The 20,429-nt window shown below is 36.2% G+C and overlaps 1 protein-coding gene across 7 annotated transcripts; it reads left to right on the top strand.

Moving 5' to 3' along the window:
- The first annotated feature begins 3,551 nt into the window (after positions 1-3,551).
- On the top strand, positions 3,552-20,280 carry LOC128016625 (SH3 domain and tetratricopeptide repeat-containing protein 1). Of its 7 annotated transcripts, none has more exons than XM_052601284.1 (18): positions 3,552-3,621; positions 4,871-4,936; positions 5,740-5,870; positions 5,973-6,078; positions 6,496-6,636; positions 6,736-6,934; positions 7,035-7,111; positions 7,811-8,006; positions 8,122-8,252; positions 12,647-12,679; positions 13,015-13,928; positions 14,295-15,054; positions 15,889-16,069; positions 16,463-16,613; positions 17,404-17,526; positions 17,725-17,875; positions 18,460-18,656; positions 19,439-20,277. In XM_052601284.1, exons 3-18 carry the CDS (start codon positions 5,760-5,762, stop codon positions 19,700-19,702), a joined length of 3,735 nt encoding a protein of 1,244 aa, XP_052457244.1. In that variant the 5' UTR covers positions 3,552-3,621; positions 4,871-4,936; positions 5,740-5,759; the 3' UTR covers positions 19,703-20,277. The 7 variants fall into 7 exon arrangements, with proteins under 7 accessions (XP_052457244.1, XP_052457241.1, XP_052457240.1 ...); XM_052601281.1 differs by lacking the exon at positions 3,552-3,621 and adding an exon at positions 3,752-4,065 and having other exon boundaries at positions 7,814-8,006; positions 19,439-20,280; XM_052601280.1 differs by lacking the exon at positions 3,552-3,621 and adding an exon at positions 3,752-4,065 and having other exon boundaries at positions 19,439-20,279.
- Positions 20,281-20,429: the final 149 nt, after the last annotated feature.

Genomic DNA, 20,429 nt, shown 5'->3' with positions numbered 1-20,429 from the left:
TGACAAAGAATTGAGAGAGCAGCCATCAAGTCTTAAACAGCGTTCTAGGTTATCCATGCAGAGTTTTTAGTTCCTATAATTAACACCTCTGTTTTTCAGAATTTAGCAGTAAGAAATTACTCATCATCCAGTTTTTTATATCGACTATGCATTCTGTTGATTTTTCAAACTGGTATGTTTTGCCGGGCCGTGAAGAGATAGAGCTGAGTATCATCAGCATAACAGTGAAAGCTAACACCATGTTTCCTGATGATATCTCCCAAGGGTAACATATAAAGTGTGAAGAGTAGCGGCCCTTGTACTGAGCCTTGAGGTACTCCATACTGCACTTGTGATCGATATGATAACTCTTCATTCACTGCTACGAATTGATGGCGGTCATATAGGTAAGATTTAAACCATGTTAATGTACTTCTATTAATGCCAACAAAGCGTTCTAGTCTATGTTGTGGTCAATAGTGTCGAATGCAGCACTAGGATCCAATAAAACTAATAGAGAGATACCACCACGATCAGATGATAAGGCAGGTCATTTGTAAGGAGAGCAGTCTCAGTACTACGATAGGGTCTAAATCCTGACTGGAAATCCTCACATATACCATTTTTCTCTAAGAAGGATTATAATTGTGAGGATACTACCCTTTCTAATATCTTGGACAGAAAAGGGAGATTCGAGATTGGTCTATAATTAACTAGTTCTTTGGGTTCAAGTTGTGTTTTTTATGAGAGGCTTAATAACATCCAGTTTGAAAGTTTTGGGGACATATCCTAATGAGAATGAGGAATTAATAATAGTCAGAAGAGGATCTATGACTCCTGGAAGCACCTCTTTTAGGAGCTTAGATGTAATAGGGTCTAACATACATGTTGTTGGTTTAGATGATTTACTGTAACAAGTTATACAATTCTTCCTCCCCTATAGTAGAGAATGAGTGGAAATGTTCCTCAGCTGCATGGTTACAATTTTATCTCTTATAATATCGATCTTAGAAGAAAAGTAGATCATAAAGTCATTACTGCTGTGATGTTGGGAAATGTCAACACTTGTTGATGCTTTATTTTTCATTAATTTAGCCTGTATTGAATAAATACCTGTGGTTATGTTTGTTTTCTTCTAAAAGAGACGAAAGGTAATAAGATCTATCAGTTTTTAATGCTTTACTGTAGGATAGGTTACTTTACAGGACCAGCACTGGAGCCAGACCTCCTTTGACCTGGAGAAGCTTTCCAAGCACACATTGCAGAATTCATTCTCATCATCAGATGAGTCCTGAATTTTCTGCTTATCGGTTTGGATTTTTTGTTGTTGTTGAAATTCATTTTTCTTTTAGCTTTCTTTTCTCGGCCTCCAATTGTTTTTTTCACGGAGTATCTGTAAGGACATGCATGCATGCCTTCATCTGGCCGGTTTTTGAAGGAAGCATAGATGTATCCTTCGCAGCCTTTGATATCCCACAATTCTGTGCGTTCCATTATGTGACAGTTAAGCCAAAAAATAAAGATGGTGTCTGAAAGTTGCGGTCGGTGGTCAGTTTATGTGTAAATGTATGTTTCTGAACAACGTTTTCCACTTTTTATTTTATTTTCTAATGAGAAATTAATATTGCAGTAATGAAATATCCACTTAGTTATCACCAAAGCTCTCTAAATTTTGCTGTCAATCATTAAACCATTACACTGCCTCAGTAGCCTGTCTGAAATCCGTTTCATGAGGTGCCTTCGGGCAAAAACGCTGCCTGCAAAGTCACTGCCTGATTAGACAGCAAGGCAGCAAGTCACCCAGGGCCGCGGGAAGTAATTTTGAACAGGGGGTGCTGTGAAATTGTTTTTTTTTTTTTTTTTTTTGACAAAAAACCTATGAGCCTATATAGGCCTATTTAAAATACATTTTAAAAATAAATACATTGAGATTTACTACTTTTATTGTCATATACACTTCAGTGCACAGCCAGCCAGGGTCTGAAACGTACAGACATCAGTTCTCAGATATGCGCAATGGGTTATTAATCTGAAGCAGAAGCAGAATCAGAAATAATAGTTTAATAATCGAAAGAAAACTAAATAATTACTTTCATTACAATTTCAGATAGCCTATACATACATGCAACATATTAAGATACAACAAATAATATTACAACAAAATATAATATTAATCAAACTTCACAATAACGCTAAAACAATGCAATCGATTTGGTCAGCTGGCTTGAGTCACTGCACGTTTATGTCACACGCAACTCTATTAACTCCAAAATCTTTTTACGCACACCACAAGGAAATAATCTCTGACTATTTAAGCAATTTGTTTATTGAACAGTTCTCCACATCCATTACGCAAAGAACACACGCACAGTATAAAGCTTTCATCTCCAACCTTTTTACACAAACCACAAGGAAATAATCTCCGACTATTTAAACTTTATTTTAACATTTCTCCACAATAATTACGCAAGGAACACACGAACGAAATAATACTCTCCATCTCCATCCCCACCACCTTACAAAAATACTATAATAGTGTACTACTTACAATTGCTTGGCTAGTCAAAGCTGATCCCACACTTGTTGCCAAAAAAATAAATGTTACAAGCGCGGCAGCACAATGCTCTTACCTGAGCTACATGCAGGCGGGGTGCCCTGGACTGGTTACAGGTGTCCAAATGTCGAGGTGCGCTGTTTTATATAAAGATGGATGTATTCTGCATGGAACGAGCGGGAAACCTCGTTACTCGGCGACCAAACCTGCCTGCCTGACGTCGACAACGTAACTTCCGAACCTGTGTTGATTAGGCCTCAAAATATGAAATTAAAATCCAAAATATACGTAATAGCCTACGTGTTTCAAAATCATTTTCTAAAATATTCATAAGGAATTTATAAATTGTGCAAAATATTTTAATAGGCCTACATTTTTTTTATCTCCCTCTCGTCACTAGGGGGTGCTGCAGCACCCCCAGCACCCCCACTTCCCGCGGCCATGAAGTCACCTGCCTAAGTTTTCGGATGCAGCCACTGAGTGTCATCCCTCTAGGTTGTTTCTGATTGGAGGAATTCAAAGTGTTACAACCATCGCCATTGCAACTGTCCCTGGTCTCCCCCAGTAAAATGGTTCCCCAAGACCATGAACCACTTTTAGTGCTATTTAGCACCATTTTTTATAGTGTAAGGCTTTGGTGTGTTGTAGAATGCGCATAAGAAATTTCTATTATGATTGATATTTACAGCCAACTATACAGACCATTGTATTTTGTTGTATTATGTCAGTTTCTCAAATTCCCTATGAGGGTATTTACATTTACATTTACATTACAGCAGACATTTTATCTGAGGATTTTGGCAGGAAGCATTTTTGTTAACCTTGGCACGCACAAGTTTGAGTTACACAGGACAATTATACAAGGGTTTTAAAACTCCACATATTACACATAATACAAGGATTTTAGGAAGGGGAAATGCTGACACTCTTCCTCTGATGTTTTCTGAGTTCATCCAAATACACAGAGACACACCTACAAAGTTTACATTCATAATAGCCTACGGACCACCAGCGATTCTTTACTCTTTACTCACTCCGTGTGATTATTAACTTTTGCTGAAACCTTGCGTGCCAAGCTTTTCCCAAAGGTAATTTATTTGTAAAAACAAAACTGCTTACTGGTGCCAAAATCGCATAACATGCGCTCCGTCTGACAGGAGTGCAGAGCTGGAACTGTTGCCTGTTCGCAAGACCACGTTGTTTTGGGCGTTCCTTTACCATTAAAATCGGGACTTGCAGTCTTGTAATGATGTAATATACGCTCTTAAAATCAGTTCCGCCACCTGTGCGCTTTTATTTGGTGACAGTGCGATGAGCGCGTGACCGAGAGCGCGCAGCCATTCGCTTCTCCGCTCGGAACTCTGACGGCATGTCAGCCGCTGCTCGTAGAAACTCGTCCAAAACCGGGAACGGCGTGAAGTCCGAGTCCGACCCGGATAAAACTCGGACGGTACGCAGAGAGCTGTCGAATGAGTGCACACACAGTGAATGGGATAATATTATGGAGTCTTCGTCTAGAGGTAGGGATGCGGGTGAGCAGAACGACCACCAAAGAGAAAAAAAGAAAAAAAAAAAAAGTGTTTCTCAATTCATTTGTATTGCATTCTTATGTTAATGAACGTATGAAGTTGATCATACGTTTTTAATACTATGACCAGATGTTGCACTGCCCGATACTGGATAAAATATATATTAACAGTTTATATAGCTATATGAAAAACAAATTATTTTATTTTGACAACTTCTCGATTAAGTGACCAAAAGGGGAGAATGCTAAATATTTGTAGTGCTGGTTTGAGCAGATGTTTGGTCTCCAATGACTTCTAAGCACAAAAATCTAAAATTCTAGGTGTTTCGTGTTTCGTATCTTAATGTATAGGCTATTATATTAATTGCTTATCATTTAGTTGAATTTTTCTATGTCCTTTATTCTCTCTCATGTTGGTCTATTGTAAAATCCCTGAAATTTACAATGACATCATCATCCCCCAGGAAGTGTCATCACCATTTTGGTCACATATATTTTAGCGATGGATTTAATAGATTCTGTGATGTTTTGTGGTAGACTGTTAACTGGTTTGTTTCTAAAACATTCAAGACGACACCCTCATGTAAACGCTACTCGATGGCTAACACGTAGTCATTTCCATCCTGTTTGTTTTAAAACTAATCAAGGTTGAATTAATTATATTTAAATGTCTGTACTTGACTACAGTATTTCTAAAAAATATGATGTAAAATTCATTAGACTTCAACACAATTATATAGTAAAGTGTTAAGCACAGCAGAAATTCTCCACATCATTATTAGTGCCAAGATGTGTACATTTCTTTTCAGATTATAAGATATCAAGAGGGAGCATCAAAGGTACCCCTGGAGCTCCTGATGATAATATACCAACAGGTGAATCCAGCTCAATACTATACTGTCTGTGACAATACCAACTTCCTCTTCATTCACTGTGACTGATGTGAATAAATCCTGATCATTGTGTAAATGATAATGAAATACTATGTGGGAAAACTGTCCAGAGTTGGCAGTTCTTGGCTCTGAGACAAGTTTCTGGGACAACTTATTCACTATCATGCCATTCCAAACCTGTATGACTTCGTGTAACACAAAAGAAGATATTGTATAGTGTGTTGGGAACCAAACAGTTTTGGTGAACCTAGACCTCCTTTGTACAATTAATGAGAGATTTCTCAAAATATCTTCTTTTATGCTCCATGGTAAGGAAAGGGTGAGTAAATGACAGAATTTCATTTTTTTTTTTTTTTTTTTTGTTGTAATGAACTATTCCTTTCACTGAACTTTGACTTGCTTTAGTGACACTCAAAAAGAGTAACTTTTAGAGATCATACATTGGACTTTACAAAGCCCATTGACTGTCATTTATTAACCCTTTCTGTTAAACACAACAGTGAAACATCACATGATTATGGTAACATGCAAAATCAAACTGTGGATTGAACCATGAATATTGCTCTTGTGATGAATGTTTTAGGTTATAACTGAATATAGTAGAACAAGACCTGGAATTTACAGCAGTATAAAGGTTTAGTTTATGATGTCACCTTACACTGACTGGCCTTTTCACGTCACTGAGTCACTTTCTTTATAGATTTACTAGAGGAGTGGAGACTGATCTGTTAGTGTTGGATGCAGTGGTAGATATAATGTTGACTTTATACTTTTTCCTGTGGCAGTGTTGGCTATTCAGCTGGCTATGGTGGAGGGGCCAGATCGACTTCCTGCCGATGAGGACACACAGGAAGTGCTTTGCAGGAAACTTTGTTTGCTGGAAGCTGACCTTTCAGGGGTCATGACCTTAATCTCTGTAGGGCCATCTCTATTCAGACTGCATAAAATAATTAAAACCTTTCTGAAATGTGTTTAAGAAAATATACGCATTTAACATACTAGTTTCCCTGTCTTGCAGGAACTGTCTGCTCATTTTGTATCCATCAACAGTGAGGAAAGGACTATATTTATCACTTTTAAAGCCCTTGAAGAAATATGGAAGTTCAGCACATACCACAAGATGGGTCTGTTCTTATTTCTGTGCAGCAGATATATGCAGATTCTGCTTAATATTTTTGTGGGAACTGATATACACTACCATTCAAAGGTTTAGGGTAGGGTAGATTTGGGAGGAAAAAAGGGTGGAAATATTTCTTTTATTCAGCAAAGACACTTTGAATTGATCAATAGTGACAGCAAAGACACTTTAATGTTAAAGAGGATTTCTATTTCATATAAATGCTGCTCTTTTGAACTTTGTATTCATCAAAGAATCCAAAATGCATGGATAATAATAAGAACCGATTTTAATAACTTGAGCACCAATAATGGATGAGTATCAAATCAGCATATTAGAATGATTTCTGAAAGACCAAAAATCTGTGGTGTTTATTAAAAGCTAAATATCTCAAAAGACTTACCAAATGTGTAATTTTCACAAGGCTTCTTGGGGCAGTGTATGGAAAACCTTCTCATGGACCAGGAATTCTGGTTAATCTCCCTCGATCAGCATTCAGGAATTGAGATCTCAATTAAAGAAGAGACGCTAAATCTGATGTATAAAGGCTTTCTAATGCAAGAAGGTAATAAATAGTGTTTATGCACTCTATATACTAGAATAAAGCTATTTGATTGTGAATACCTCTCCTTTCTGTAATAAAATAATATTGTTTACTTTTGAGGGTCTTTCTTTGGATGCTGCACAGCAAATCAGATGTTTGATAGCTCTACGTCAGGTAGCGACCTTTATCTGGAGAAGGGGGACATCGCTTTGTTTGAGCCTCCATTCTTAGGATCAGGGTGGACAGTGCTGTCACTTGCGGATGGGGATAGAGGAACCAAACCAAAACCAGCTCTGGAGCCCGTCATTCCCTTTCATGAGTATATGTCACCTTCTGAATTTCATATTAATGTATTGTCATAAAATCAACAGACCACCCAAAACTAAGAATTATGGATTTTTTTGTTTTCACTTCCCAAGGTGGTTTCTAAAGTCCTGCCCAGAAAGTATATTAGTGGGTGGTGGAAAGGACACAGGTGGCCTTCCCTTCCAGATTGGTAAGAAAATGTTTCAATTATATATATATATATATATATATACACACACAAACATTGATATTGTGAAGAAATATTATTACAATTTTGAAATAGTTCATATAATTGAAAATGGTTATGGTGGTTACTATTTTTCAGGTTTTTTGATGAATAATAATGCCAAAAGAACAGTATTTATTTTTAAAAAATTCAATCAAAAATCCTGATCAATTTAATGCATTCCTTTAAAAAAAAATGTTACTACCCTCAAACTTTTGAACATCAGTGTGTGTATACACTACAAACAAAGATGCACACTAACAAACAAATAACATAAATACTACAGAACACTGGAGATGAAGTAAAACTGACAATGAACATGAGAAAACAGCTTATATAACTTAATGCAACTTTCTAACATAAACCTTCTTATATGTATATCAGAGTTCTCAAGAATTAAGAATTTCACAAAAGCCTGAATATAGTTAATTGTTAAAATTCTTAGACTGGCCATTCCCGTTTTAAAAGTTATAGAGCAAAAAGCTTTAAAATTGCAATAAAATAATTAGAAAATGATTGAGGATAAATGAAGAGAGAATGGATGTAAGCTGCAAACAAAATCAGTAGCTGAATTTAAAAGATCACACACCTTTTGACATATGAAGTAGTGGTGCATTCATCATCACAGATTAACTCTAGCACAAGTGTAAATATCTCTCACAGCAGTAGGGGTCTGTGAGGCCACAGAGGAGTATGATGCCGATGGACCAGATGAACTGAGTTTCCAGGCTGGTGAACGCATCATCATCCTGGGCCTGCTGGTGGCCTGTTTTGAATGGTTTTTGGGAAAACTGGAGAAAACTGGGGATACTGGACTTGTCAAAACCAAGCTGGTCAAAACAACCACTTCATCTTGTGAGTAAGTGCTTGTGGGATTTTATGAATATTTCAAGTTGTATTTCTGTTGTGTGGTTTGTCTCAAATTGTTTTTACAGTTTTACTCACTATTACTTTATCCTGCGCTAATATCACAGATCATCTGGCATATTCTTGAATGACGAGGACAGACAAATTGTTACCTTGGATCAGGACAAAATTAAAGAGGAGACTATTGCTTTATTGAAGAAAATATGCCAGTCTAATGTTGGCACAAACTACAAACTTGGTAAGACTCGCAGGGATTTGAATCTTAACATTTTAGCATTTATAAATTAAGTTTTATTTGCTTTTACAACAGCACCTGTGATTTGTCTAAGAAAAAACTACTAATAATTTAATTTAAAAAAAAAGAGGCGATCCTAACAGACCAGAGGTAGAATTACAGGCACAAAGCAACTATGACAACACCAAACACGTCAACTAAAGTCTTGAATATATCCTGGTCGTAAGCTTTTCTTTTGTGTGGTGTAAACACAGGTAATACAACCTAAACCACCTTTACTGCTCCACCTTGGGAAACTGAACTGATTAGGAAGATTAGGAAACTAATTTGTCACTGCAGGAACTAGTGACCTCTACAAGAAATCCCAGAACAAGTAACCAACGCTATCAGAATTCAATGTCATTTGCACAAGAATAGTCACGACATGGTGGATTTATTAAAAAGCTCAAAAATCAGTACAGCTGCTCATCCAGGGAAGAACTTGTGGCACCCTGAGACCAGAAACCACATTGCTGGAAGTGCTGGACTTCTCCCTAACACAAAGAGAGATGTGCAGTCATGCTTCAGACCAATTCAGGGTGATTCTTCAAATTACATTATCATCATAGATATCTAACTCTGTTTTCCTAACATCACGATACAACAGAAGTGGTTCTGTTCATTGTTTGTTGATTGGATGTAGGCAGATCTGAATGTGACCTTGCAGTTGATAATAAGAAAGGGGTTTAAGGGGACTAAATGTTTGGAAAAGTCCAGCATATGCCACTAGAGAGAAGTCTGTCATTTTCAATGGAAGATCGAGTTTTGACATTTTTCTTAAACATTATGAGGTCTTTTTTTTTTTAATTAAACATTTTCATGGATGAATTCTATTACTTGAATCTACCAAATAGACAGTAAATTGTCATTTCATGCCAAATTTAATTAATATAAGCAACTAGACTTGCATTTCTAGAAGAAAACATCAGTGCTTGCACTGAACCACAAGGATAGTGTTAAATATTTAATAAATGTTTAAGCACAGGACTTGCATTCTGGTGTGAGGAAAGCAATCTCATTATACTGAATTTACTATTTATTAAAATCTCAATCTAAAATAGCTGCTAAATAACTGAAATGCTTGCAAGGCAGCTGTCATAGCGGTCAAATTACAGATTCTCCTATTCTTTACATACACAGAGTCTTAGAGGGTTTAATCATTTACATTTTGAATGCCTTCATCTGGACTATTATTGTGTTTGTGTGTGTGTGTGTGTGTGTGCGCGTTATAATTACATTACTTTAAACTTTACTTTAAAAACTTTAATAATTTTTATAAACTTGTAGCCCTATTGGATGTTCACTAGTTAAGAACCACAGTGTTAAACAGATGTAAACAAAAAACATGAGGTCAGATTGCAAATAATATTTGTTATATTTTGAATGGAAGATTGTTCAAAATGTAACTTAATTATTTGTTAAATTATTAATTGTTAAAAGTATTATCACACAGATTACAAAAACACACAGCAAACCTATGGCTAAATTGATCCAATAAAAGCTCATAACAACATTATATGAATAAATAAATGAAAGTAAGGAAGAGGGTTTTAACCGTACTGTAAAGATTTGTTGTGGAGGCTTCTGCACACACACTGTCATGCATTAATGAGATGTTAGGGGAACCAGTAGGCTTGGATCAGATGATGCGGGTCATAGGGTCACAACTACAGTGCCCATAAGGTGACATTGCCGGTTCACTTAGTTTTGTTGTGGCCACAACATCCTTATGTTGAGGGAACAACATCCATTTCTCATGGCCACGACTTCTTATGTTGAGGGAATGACATGTTTTTCTCGTGGCCAGTTTATGATTGTATTTATGCCCATGTGTGATGATAAATGAGCGTGTTGTGTTTTAATTTACAAATGAAACTACGTGAATGATTAATTTCTCAATGAGACACTATAGTATTTATAATTATGGTCCATTAATTAGCTGAAATAAAATGAAATATATGTTAAATTAAAATTGCATTCCAGCAAAAATTCCAGTCAGCATAATCAAAGCTTTATTGGCATGTCGACAATTTACAGTACGCTATTATTTACAAAAGTATTCAGAACGTTAAGTAAAGATATTGAAATGAAAGGAAAAAAAATAATATAAACTAATATACAAATATAACCAATAATAATAGGGTAATAATTGTAGGCTAATAATAAAAATAATAATAATAATATACAAATATTACGGGGGAAAGACGGTAAGTAAATGGACTTACAAGATTGTAGGATGGATAAAAATGTTTTCTTGTAGGCCTATTTAATATAATGCACTTTATGTAACATTTATTCATGATAAACTTCATTTGAATGCTGACTATTGATACAGTCCAGTAGCCAGGGCCTATGGTTAATATAATATTTTAATAATGTAATAATTTCTAGAATAAATAATACAATCATTTCTTAATTCAAAATAAAATATTAATGAATCCATCTCTGATAATCCCGGGTTGCTATGGTCACACAGGTTTGTTTGTGTATTAAACTGAAAATAAAAAAAGAACATCTGTAAAGTTGCAAAGACTAAAGTCTCAAAACCATGGAGATATTCTTTATTAAAGTTAAGAGTCAACCACACTCTCCTAAAATGACTTGTTGTAATGCCCCCCCACATGTCTACGTCACGATGTGAGAAGATTTGCATAACGCCGCCATAATGTTCACGCAAAGAAAGAAGGCGTGACTTTTATTCTTGCTGTTGCCGCTCCACCATGTTGTGGAGACACTGTGTGTTTCATTGTGAAAGAGAAACTACTTTGTTTGGTCTTCCAAAAGAGGACACAACTAGAATCATTAGTTAAGTTGTATTTACAGCACTGTTCCAGGACAGTTCAGCCTGAATATTCAGATGTGTGCAGTGCATTTTATGGAGTATGAGGACCGTTTCCTGTGATAGTAGCCTATAATGCTGATGTCTGTTTCTATAAAGTGGGGCAATTCCAACTGCAAGCAACTTGCAAGGACAGTCTGGCGCTTCTGACACACAGTACATTTTCATATGTAAAGGATTTGCTACTGATGAATTCAGGCATGAGCTAAAATGTAGAAATGTAGAGTTTCTCATTTCTCCGAAACACAAATGTAGACATGGTTTTATGTTTACGCATCGCGATACGCAATGCAACGCGTAAAAAGACAGTATAAGTCATTATAATCAGTAATTATATCCCCAGATGATGCAACAAATGCCTCGATTGTAATGGGTTTTATTTTTTTTATCTCATCGCGCCAGGACTTGGCATCACAGTATGGTGAGGAGCGTAACTTTCCATCACATGCTTGAGACATTCGGCCAATCACAACGCACTGGATAACTGGCAAATCAAAGCACACCTCGCCTGTCAGAATGATGAGCTTTGTAAAAATCGACACATTTCAGAAAGGCGTGGCATAGAGAAGCAACAAAAATGTACATTATGTGGAAAATAATTAGTTTTTTAACCTTAAAGGAACACTCTGAATTTTTGGACTTTAGATTATTCACAGTATCCCCCAGAGTTAGATAATTTCATACATACCTTTTTCATTTCTGTCCGTTCTGTAAGTGTTATTGGACACACCCACCGCTAGCCTAGCTTAGCACAAAGACTGGATGTAAATGGATAATGGTAGCATAGTAATAAGTTACCAATAAGTTACAAAATAATGCAAACATTTTCCTATTTACATGTTGTGATCTGTATAGTCACAGTGTGTACAAATAACAAGGCTATATGAGACAGAGACCATTTTTAATCGTATAAATACTGGGAACTATATTCTCACTAGGCGTAGGAGCACAGCTAACGTTACTTGGGCGGAGTGGCTACTTGGGCAGAGTGATTAGCGCAGCTAGGCTAGTGGTGGGTGCGTCAAATAACACTTACAGAACGCACAGAAATGAAAAAGGTATGTATGGACTTATCTAACTCTGGGAGATACTGTAAGCTTTAGTAATAAGCTAAAGTCCCAAAAAGTCAGAGTGTTCCTTTAAAGCACATAAACACATTGCATTATACCAGATACACAAAATAATGTTATTTTTAACAACATCATATGACCCCTTTAAGCAACGGTAGAGAAAAATAAAATTGTGTGGGGTTCATATTTGCACACAAATTACAGACAGACGGCACAGCACCACAACAGTTTTGAACTTACAAAGATGGGCCATTCTTTTTTTGTTCTGTTGTGTAATCAATAACAGTAGAAGCACCTGACGTGATTTACATTATTCAGCCACTTGAGGTGCTAAGCACAACCAAATGAACTCACACGACAGGAAACATGACCAGCTTTAAATATTTGTATATACATTTCTTTGTTAATTTGTTTGATTATAATACAATCATTTGTTTTACATACCACAGATCTGGCAAAAGAAATTCCAAGATCAGATGAAAGTAAGTAATCTATCTATCTATCTGTCTGTCTGTCTATCTGTCTGTCTATCTACCTACCTACATATCCTACCTACCTGTCTGTCTGTCTGTCTGTCTGTTCATTCAGAGCAAATTAAATAAAAATAATTGTCATTTTGGTTTTTAGAATTATGTAATATAATTATATATGTGTAAATAGTATATATATATATATATATATATATATATATATATATATATATATATATATATATATATATATATATATATATAAATTACTGATAGCTAGATTGATACTTAGCTAATTAAAATAATCTGTTTATTTCTATTTTATTTATTTATTATTTTGTCTCCAGACAAGACTCATCAGACAGAATTAAACAATCTAAAACAGAAAGTCAAACACATTCTGAGTGAGGGAGATAAGTCTCAAAGAAATGATGTTTCTTCAGTCACCATCAAGCAACAGATGAAGAAACAAGCTGATAATACAGAGATGTCCCGGGAAACCCCACGTTTTTCTTTCTGCTCAGAACTGGACAGCACCAGTCCAGATGGACATCATGCTCTCCTTTCGTTCTTGAGCAGTCGTGACTACCAGCCAGAGTTCCTGCTCTTGTACAGTGCTTACCCAGAATTCCTCATCTCACTTTTTGATGGCCAATCCGATGAGGAGGAGATAGTGGTGTATTTAGGCATAGCCCGAGAGCTGGCACGAAAGAAGCATGTCTCGTGGGCGCAGAGCAGAATCTGTTTTCTTCTTGGACAGCTTTGCGCAGGGAGGTCGAAGTTTTCTCAAGCTCGGGTTTATTACGAGGAAGCCTTGAATGTACCCAAGGATTGCTTCACAGACATGTTTCTGCTCTCTGCCATTTACTCCAACCTAGCACTCATCTACCTAACACAGAAGAACCATGAAAGATTTTTCACGTTTTCAGAGCGCTTTTCTGCTTTGTTGATGGCTGTCCCTGAATGTTTGTTTGGCTGTGAGGACCCTGAAGTATTAAAATATGTACTTAAAAAGGCTGTACTGGCCAAGAATCAGCTCGCCGAGGCCCGAGCCTGCTTCCTCCAGGCCAAGCTCCACCTGAAGATTAAAGATGCCATGAGTGCAATCCCGTTTATTGAAAGGCTTTTGATCCTTGCCGATGAGGTTCCTGTGGCATGTGATGACACAATGAGCCATGTTTTCCTGGTGTTAGCAAGACTCTACAGTGACCAGAGACTGCCACGCTTGGCTGAAAGCTGTGCAAAGAAAGCGTCACTTCAGGTCAGTGCTTCACCTTCATAGTGGTTTCAGAAAGCATTATATGAGATAAATTATATATATATAAAAAAAAAAATAAAAAAAAAATTTATATATATATATATATATATATATATATATATATATATATATATATATATATATATATATATACACATATATATTTAAATATATATATATATATATATATATATATATATATATATATATATATATATATATATATATATATATTTAAATATCTTATATAATGTGTAATTTAGTTAAAAATAAATTAAAATGAATTAATAATAGATAAATGAATGAAAAAGATTGATGCATTGGATGAATCAAAAGTTGATTTATGCATTCATCCATTCTCTTTCACAGGTAGGAGCCACCATGTCATACTGTCTTTGTAGTATCTCACTATTGTTGGAAAATGCATCAGAACTGTATGGAGTGGCCATCCCAACACAAATTGCTCCATACCTGACCCGTGCCGCTGCTTTAGTGCCCCCCAGCAAGGAGCCAGTGCTGGGTCATGTCCAAGCTCTGTGTTTGTCCTGGCTCTTCCATAGACACGGTATGCCTGACAGAGCTGTTCACTACATGTCCACTGTCCTCGACCACAGCGGTATATCCAGTATTGGCCATGCAGACACTACTGCTGCTCTCCTGTGGTTGGCGTGGCTGTACATCTGCAACAAGCAACCTGGCACAGCTCTGGAAGTGCTAGACACTGTGCTGTCATCGCTCCCTGAGCACTGTACTACTCAACTGGAAGGAGTGGTTTACAACATGCGAGCCATTTCATACAGACATTCAGCAGACATCCGACAGGCCTCTGAAAGCTACCGGGCTGCAATTGAGATCTGCGAGGAGTTTGAGGATAGACGGAACTGGGCTATAGCACTGGCCAACTTTGGATTCATGTGTTTGCAAATCAAGGCTAAAAGATTGGCAGAGGAATACCTCACTCAGTCAGTGGAGCTGTTCTCCGAGCTTGAGGATGAAGGGCATGAACTCAGTTTTATTTCAGTGCTTCTTGAGTTGGGGAAACACTTTGTTTCCCAGGGAAACCATGAGCATGGGAAGACCTACTATGAATGGGCCCTGCTGATCGCCATGTTTATAAATCACATGGATAGTAAGTGTCTATCATAGTATTAGTGAAAGTATCAGTAAGGATTATCTCTATAATACTAGTGTCTAGAACAGCTTGATGTTAGAAATTATATAGTAAGGAATTATATTTTGGTTTCTGATTGTACAATATGTCAAAATAAGTCTAATATTTAAAGCAAAAAATAATAATTCTGTGATCAATCTCATTCCAAACTATTCAGCGAAAGACATTTGAATGAAACCTGACAGATTTCTGTCTGTCCAGTAAAGGCCCATTCCAACTAAACTTTGTCACTTCAAAAAATACATAAAGACATCATAAAAACAATCCATACAGATCCATGCTTATATGTGAATAGATGCCTAAATAAAATCTGTTATATGAAGCAATCATGTCTCTCCAGAAACCTTGGATTTAACCTCTTAATTCATATGGATTATTTTTACAATGACTTAACTTTTTGAAGCATCAAAGTTTTGGTGTTATGGATTTACAATGGAGAGATAAATCATTCAGTTTTCATTAAAAGTATCTTCATTTGTGTTTCAAAGCTGAATGAAAGTCTTATAAGTTTGAAATGAGTGTGAATAAATGGGTGAATTTCCATTTCTAAATGAACTTGTTCGTAGTGTTGTACATGTCTGTGCACGTTATTCTGAATTCCCCTCCAATCACCTGGCTACAATTTAGTATGTCCACTACTGTGCACACATCTAGTCAGTCCCCTATGGACAAAATCAATTCCCATCTATTTTAGTATTGTGCATATACTAGAATTTTGGTTTGATCTTTTATCAGGTTTGCTGGTCACCAGACTTACCTCTCAAAAATGTATTCTTCTTCACATGACAATAGGCCAGTTGCAAGCCACATGTCACCTGTGTCAGCTTTACGAAGAGGTGTGTCCAGATGAAGCCCAGTGTATCATCTACAACGAGCACCAGCTGAACCTTCTTCAGCGGATAGGAGACAAGAGCTTAGAGGGAGAGATACTGGACAAGATCAGTCAGCTGTACCTGAACCTGGCTACCGAGAAGTGAGACCTAATTATTTTTTAGGTTTATGAGAGATGTTCTAAACATACAGTGCAATACAAGAGATAGTTTATCCAGAAATGCAATTTTTGTAATCATTAACTCAACCTAGCTCAATCAATTAATGAGTGCCATTTCACTGGTTTTCATTCTTCTTCTGTGAAAATATTTGAGAAATATCTCAAAAGGATTGGAATGGCATGAGGGTGAGTAAATGATGACATTTTCATTTTGGGGTGAATTATCTCTTTAATGTTGATAAATAAAGTTCTTGATAAAGTTAAGCTGGTTTAGCCCGAAGTTGTTGCAATAATGAGGAATTGCCAGTTGTAAGACATCACATTATTATAAAGGCTGCAGACAGCCTTACTAAAGGTGATCACGTCATCTCTCAGAGCCAACAGAGCCGCTTTAGATTACACCAAACAGAGCCTGGGCATCTTCATCGACTTGGGCAGAAAACGCAAGGAGGCTCATGCCTGGCTAAAGGCAGGGAAGATTTACCACATCCTCCAACAGACGGAGCTAGTGGACCTCTACGTGCAGGTGAAAACCATCTTCATTCAGCGTCCTTTCCTGCATTTATTTGGAGTCACTGTTACTGGAAACAGGGGCAGGGGACAACTATTGAGTATTAATTCAAGTTCTAAATCAAATGTAAAAATGATTACTGACATTCAAATGTATGAATGTAATTGAGTTAAGAGAATGCTGACATAATATAATGGTGAGAACACATCAACCAAGATTTGGAATTGTACTTAAACTCATAAGGCAATCATTTTTAATAATTTAAGTTTTTCATCTAATATTTATATTTTATTTTATTTGGCTTTATTTCAATTAATGAAAACCATTTTTAATAGTTTCAACACTGGTTTAGAACTGTAGTCTAAACAAAATATGGCAACCCAAAGAAACTAAAATATTTAGACTTGTTGTCATTTTAACCACTATTTAATTTCCATACCATTTGGGTTATTTCATAATTTGGATGATTTCAATGTGGAAAATAGTAATAATAAGGAATCTGTGTGTGTACCTACTTTACCATATTTTGTGGACAAATTTGTACACAAAAGTGAGCAAAACCTGACAAAATCAACAAAAGCCTCCATTTGGGAACATCCTCATTTGTAAAACTGGTATAAAATTAAATCAGAATCAGAATGAGCTTTATTGCCAGGTATGTTTACACAAATAAGGAATTTGTTTTTGTGACAGAAGCTTCTGCAGTGCAACAGCACAATTCCCTGCAATTCAAATATGTTGTTGCTGGACATTTGCTTTACCTTTTCTTTAGAGGTTAACTATAGGCCTGTTCTTTATATAATAGGTAGCCCAGGACATGGCTTTGAGCACAGGAGACACACTCTTCACCCTGGAGATGTTGGAAGCAGCTGGAGATGTGTTCTTCAACAGCTCACATGACAGGGAGAAAGCCATCTGCTTTTACAGGGTAGGTCATGCACACTTTGTTGGTGATGAAGAGAGAATACTTTCTAGTGTTGTTATTGTACTCTGTGAATATCAGGTCCCTGTTATTTCATTTTTCTTTATTACAATTTTGTTTAAATTGGAAAACTTTAATGACGTTCATAATCCTTCTGTTCGTTTGTCAGCGAGCTAAGAATGTTTGTTTCTGTGTGTTCGTAAGGACCGAGCCCTTCCCATCGCACTAAAGACGAGCAGTGTGCGCTCTCAGCTTAGGCTGTGTAACAAGCTTTCAGAGCTTCTGCTGCAGCTGGGACAGTGCTCAGAGGCCATTGAGTATGCTCAAACTGCATTAGACATTAGCACGAGTCTAGGTGGGTTAACACATGTGCACAAACTCAAGCACACCATTACTCTACTGCTAAAAAATAGGGGTCAGTAAGATTTTATTTGATATATAAAGGATGTATTAAAATGATCAAAAATGTTATTTAATGTGTGTGTTTTTTTTTTGTTTTTTTTTTATAAATGCTGTTGTTTTGAATGCCTGCTAAAAAAATCAGCTTTGTCCTCAGAGGAATACGTTACATTGTACAATGTTATTTCACATACTGTTTTTACTATAGTTTTGATCAAATAAATACAGCTTTGGTGAGCATAAGCAAACTTTTGAATGGTAATGGCATCACTAATTTGTACAACATAATATTCACATTCATAATGGTCTTAATCCCTGTTATGTAGAACTCTGACTTTTTTTTTTTTTTTTTTCTAAATCCAAGTTATTTATTGTATTATACTGATTTATAAGCCTTCATGGACTGTGGCTTACTGCCAAATATTTGGTCTGTTTTGAGAATAAAGCACACATGGTAAACTCATGTTCATGACATTACACAGTTGAAAAGCTTTAAAGACATATAACAGTCTTTCCCTTTATCTGTGTATTTTCCTACAGCTGACCATTTAAATGAGCGAGTGGCATTCCATAGACTCGCTACGTTGTACCATTGTCTGGGTCAGTTTGAAATGGCAGAGCACCACTTTCTGAAAGCCCTGTCCCTGTGCCCCTCACCCCTGCAGTACGACGAGGAAGGCCTGTACTATGTCAGGGTTTACAAAACACTTGGAGACATCATCTTCTATGATGTAAAGGTAAGCCAGTGGAGGTGTTGCAGTTCTTAATTAACCAGAAGATGGCAGTCTAAATACATACTAAATGATAATATATTCACACCTCATTCACATCAGGAACAGAAGCTCACTCATGTTCAGAATGAAAATATATTTATATTTCATTATATAAAGCACATGCTCTATCTAGGCATGAGATCAGCTAATGACAAAAAAAGAAGAAGAAAAAAAACGGTTATTTTCATATTCACTATGACTACATAATAATAATTATTATTATTGTCATTATTAAAATAATAGTTTTATTGTTGTTTAAATATCATAAAATAAAATAAAATAAACAAACCACTAAAGAAATATAGTACTAGTGTAATAATACTGTGGCACTCATAAAAAATAATATTTATTGAGAAATATATATTATTATATTTATTAATTATAATTATTACTGTTTTATATATACTCACCATTGCTTGTGTTTTACTTACATACACAGCTGCTGGATGCAGGGCAGAAGCTATGGTATCCATTAGGGGGTATTGCATTGACGATAATAGTGTTATTAAAAAATATAAAATATTGTTATCATTTTAATTAGGGGTGTCATGATATTGTCGGTAACGATGATATTTCAAAATGAAAAACACACAGCGTTAAACTCTATAGTGACTAATACTTCAATCTCTTAATAGAACAACAGGACTAAAGTTTTAATCTCTTCACAACTATACTGAGTTATATTTGAATGTCTAAATAGATCAATAGGACTAATATTGTAAATCTTCTCTTCCTCTGTATCCCAGGACCCATTTGATGCTGCTGGCTATTATCACCTGGCCTTGGCTGCTGCTATGGATCTGGGCAACAAGAGGTCTCAGCTAGAGCTGTGTACTCGGTTGGCCACCATCTACCACAACTTTCTCATGGACCGTGAACTCTCGCTGTTCTTCTACCAGCAAGCCAGAGCTTTCGCTAATGATCTCCATATTCGTCGTATCAACCTGGCACCAGACTACAGCTTCAGGACCACAGCCCAGTACAAAAGCACAATAACTGGGGCAAGATAAAGCTGGACTCTAATGGGATATTAATCTTCCACTGCATGCTTTTGATTTGACTTGTGTGTCAATTTCCCATGCTTGCTTTTTATTTGCTGGATGTTATGTGTATTATTTGAATTACTGAATGTCTGACTCATGATAAATTGTTCATTGGTCCAACAAGTGTTTACTGGAGTGTAAGCAATACAACTTTCAGACACTGTCCACTTGGCTCAATATCCCATGTTGTAAATAACTAAAAGACAGATAACATTTCCCTATTCTTTTTCTTTCTTATGGAAGATCATTTTCTAAAACTGATTAAAAATATATATATATCGGTATAGAATTTGTTGTCTAGTTTTCAATTCAAAGCCGGTTAGCTACCTTTGGTTGACATGGAAGTGGTGAACACATTTTTACCTCAACAAGGGCTGGTCTGTTTGTACTAAGTCCAGTGAATTACAGGAATTTTAATTTTTAATAAACATGTTCATGCCAGGAGAAATTCATGACTTGGTCTAAACCCTCGCAGTTCAGTGAAAACAAGTCCCCTGGCACTGCAGGGCATTCAAATGTACATGGTAAAAAGAGACGATGTCCCCCTGGTCACCAATAAAAACTGGATTTAATATTTAATTGTTTACAATATAACATATCAAGGTACTTTATAACCATACAAACCTTGAGTACCTACAAACACAATTTCTGCTCTTTTATTTTTCATCCTAAAAAAATAGGTCTGTTGGTATCC

Source organism: Carassius gibelio, chromosome A7 (genome assembly GCF_023724105.1).
Source record: "Carassius gibelio isolate Cgi1373 ecotype wild population from Czech Republic chromosome A7, carGib1.2-hapl.c, whole genome shotgun sequence".
Taxonomy (NCBI): Eukaryota; Metazoa; Chordata; class Actinopteri; order Cypriniformes; family Cyprinidae; genus Carassius; species Carassius gibelio.
This window is presented reverse-complemented; position numbering and strand designations above follow the sequence as displayed.

Excerpts from the sequence above, each read along its gene's own strand:
- LOC128016625 (XM_052601280.1), top strand. The coding sequence starts at position 3,903 with ATGTCAGCCGCTGCTCGTAGAAACTCGTCCAAAACCGGGAACGGCGTG. Across the intron at positions 5,871-5,972 it reads GGGTCATGACCTTAATCTCT|GAACTGTCTGCTCATTTTGT; the intron begins GTAGGGCCATCT and ends CCTGTCTTGCAG. Across the intron at positions 6,935-7,034 it reads CCCGTCATTCCCTTTCATGA|GTGGTTTCTAAAGTCCTGCC; the intron begins GTATATGTCACC and ends TCACTTCCCAAG.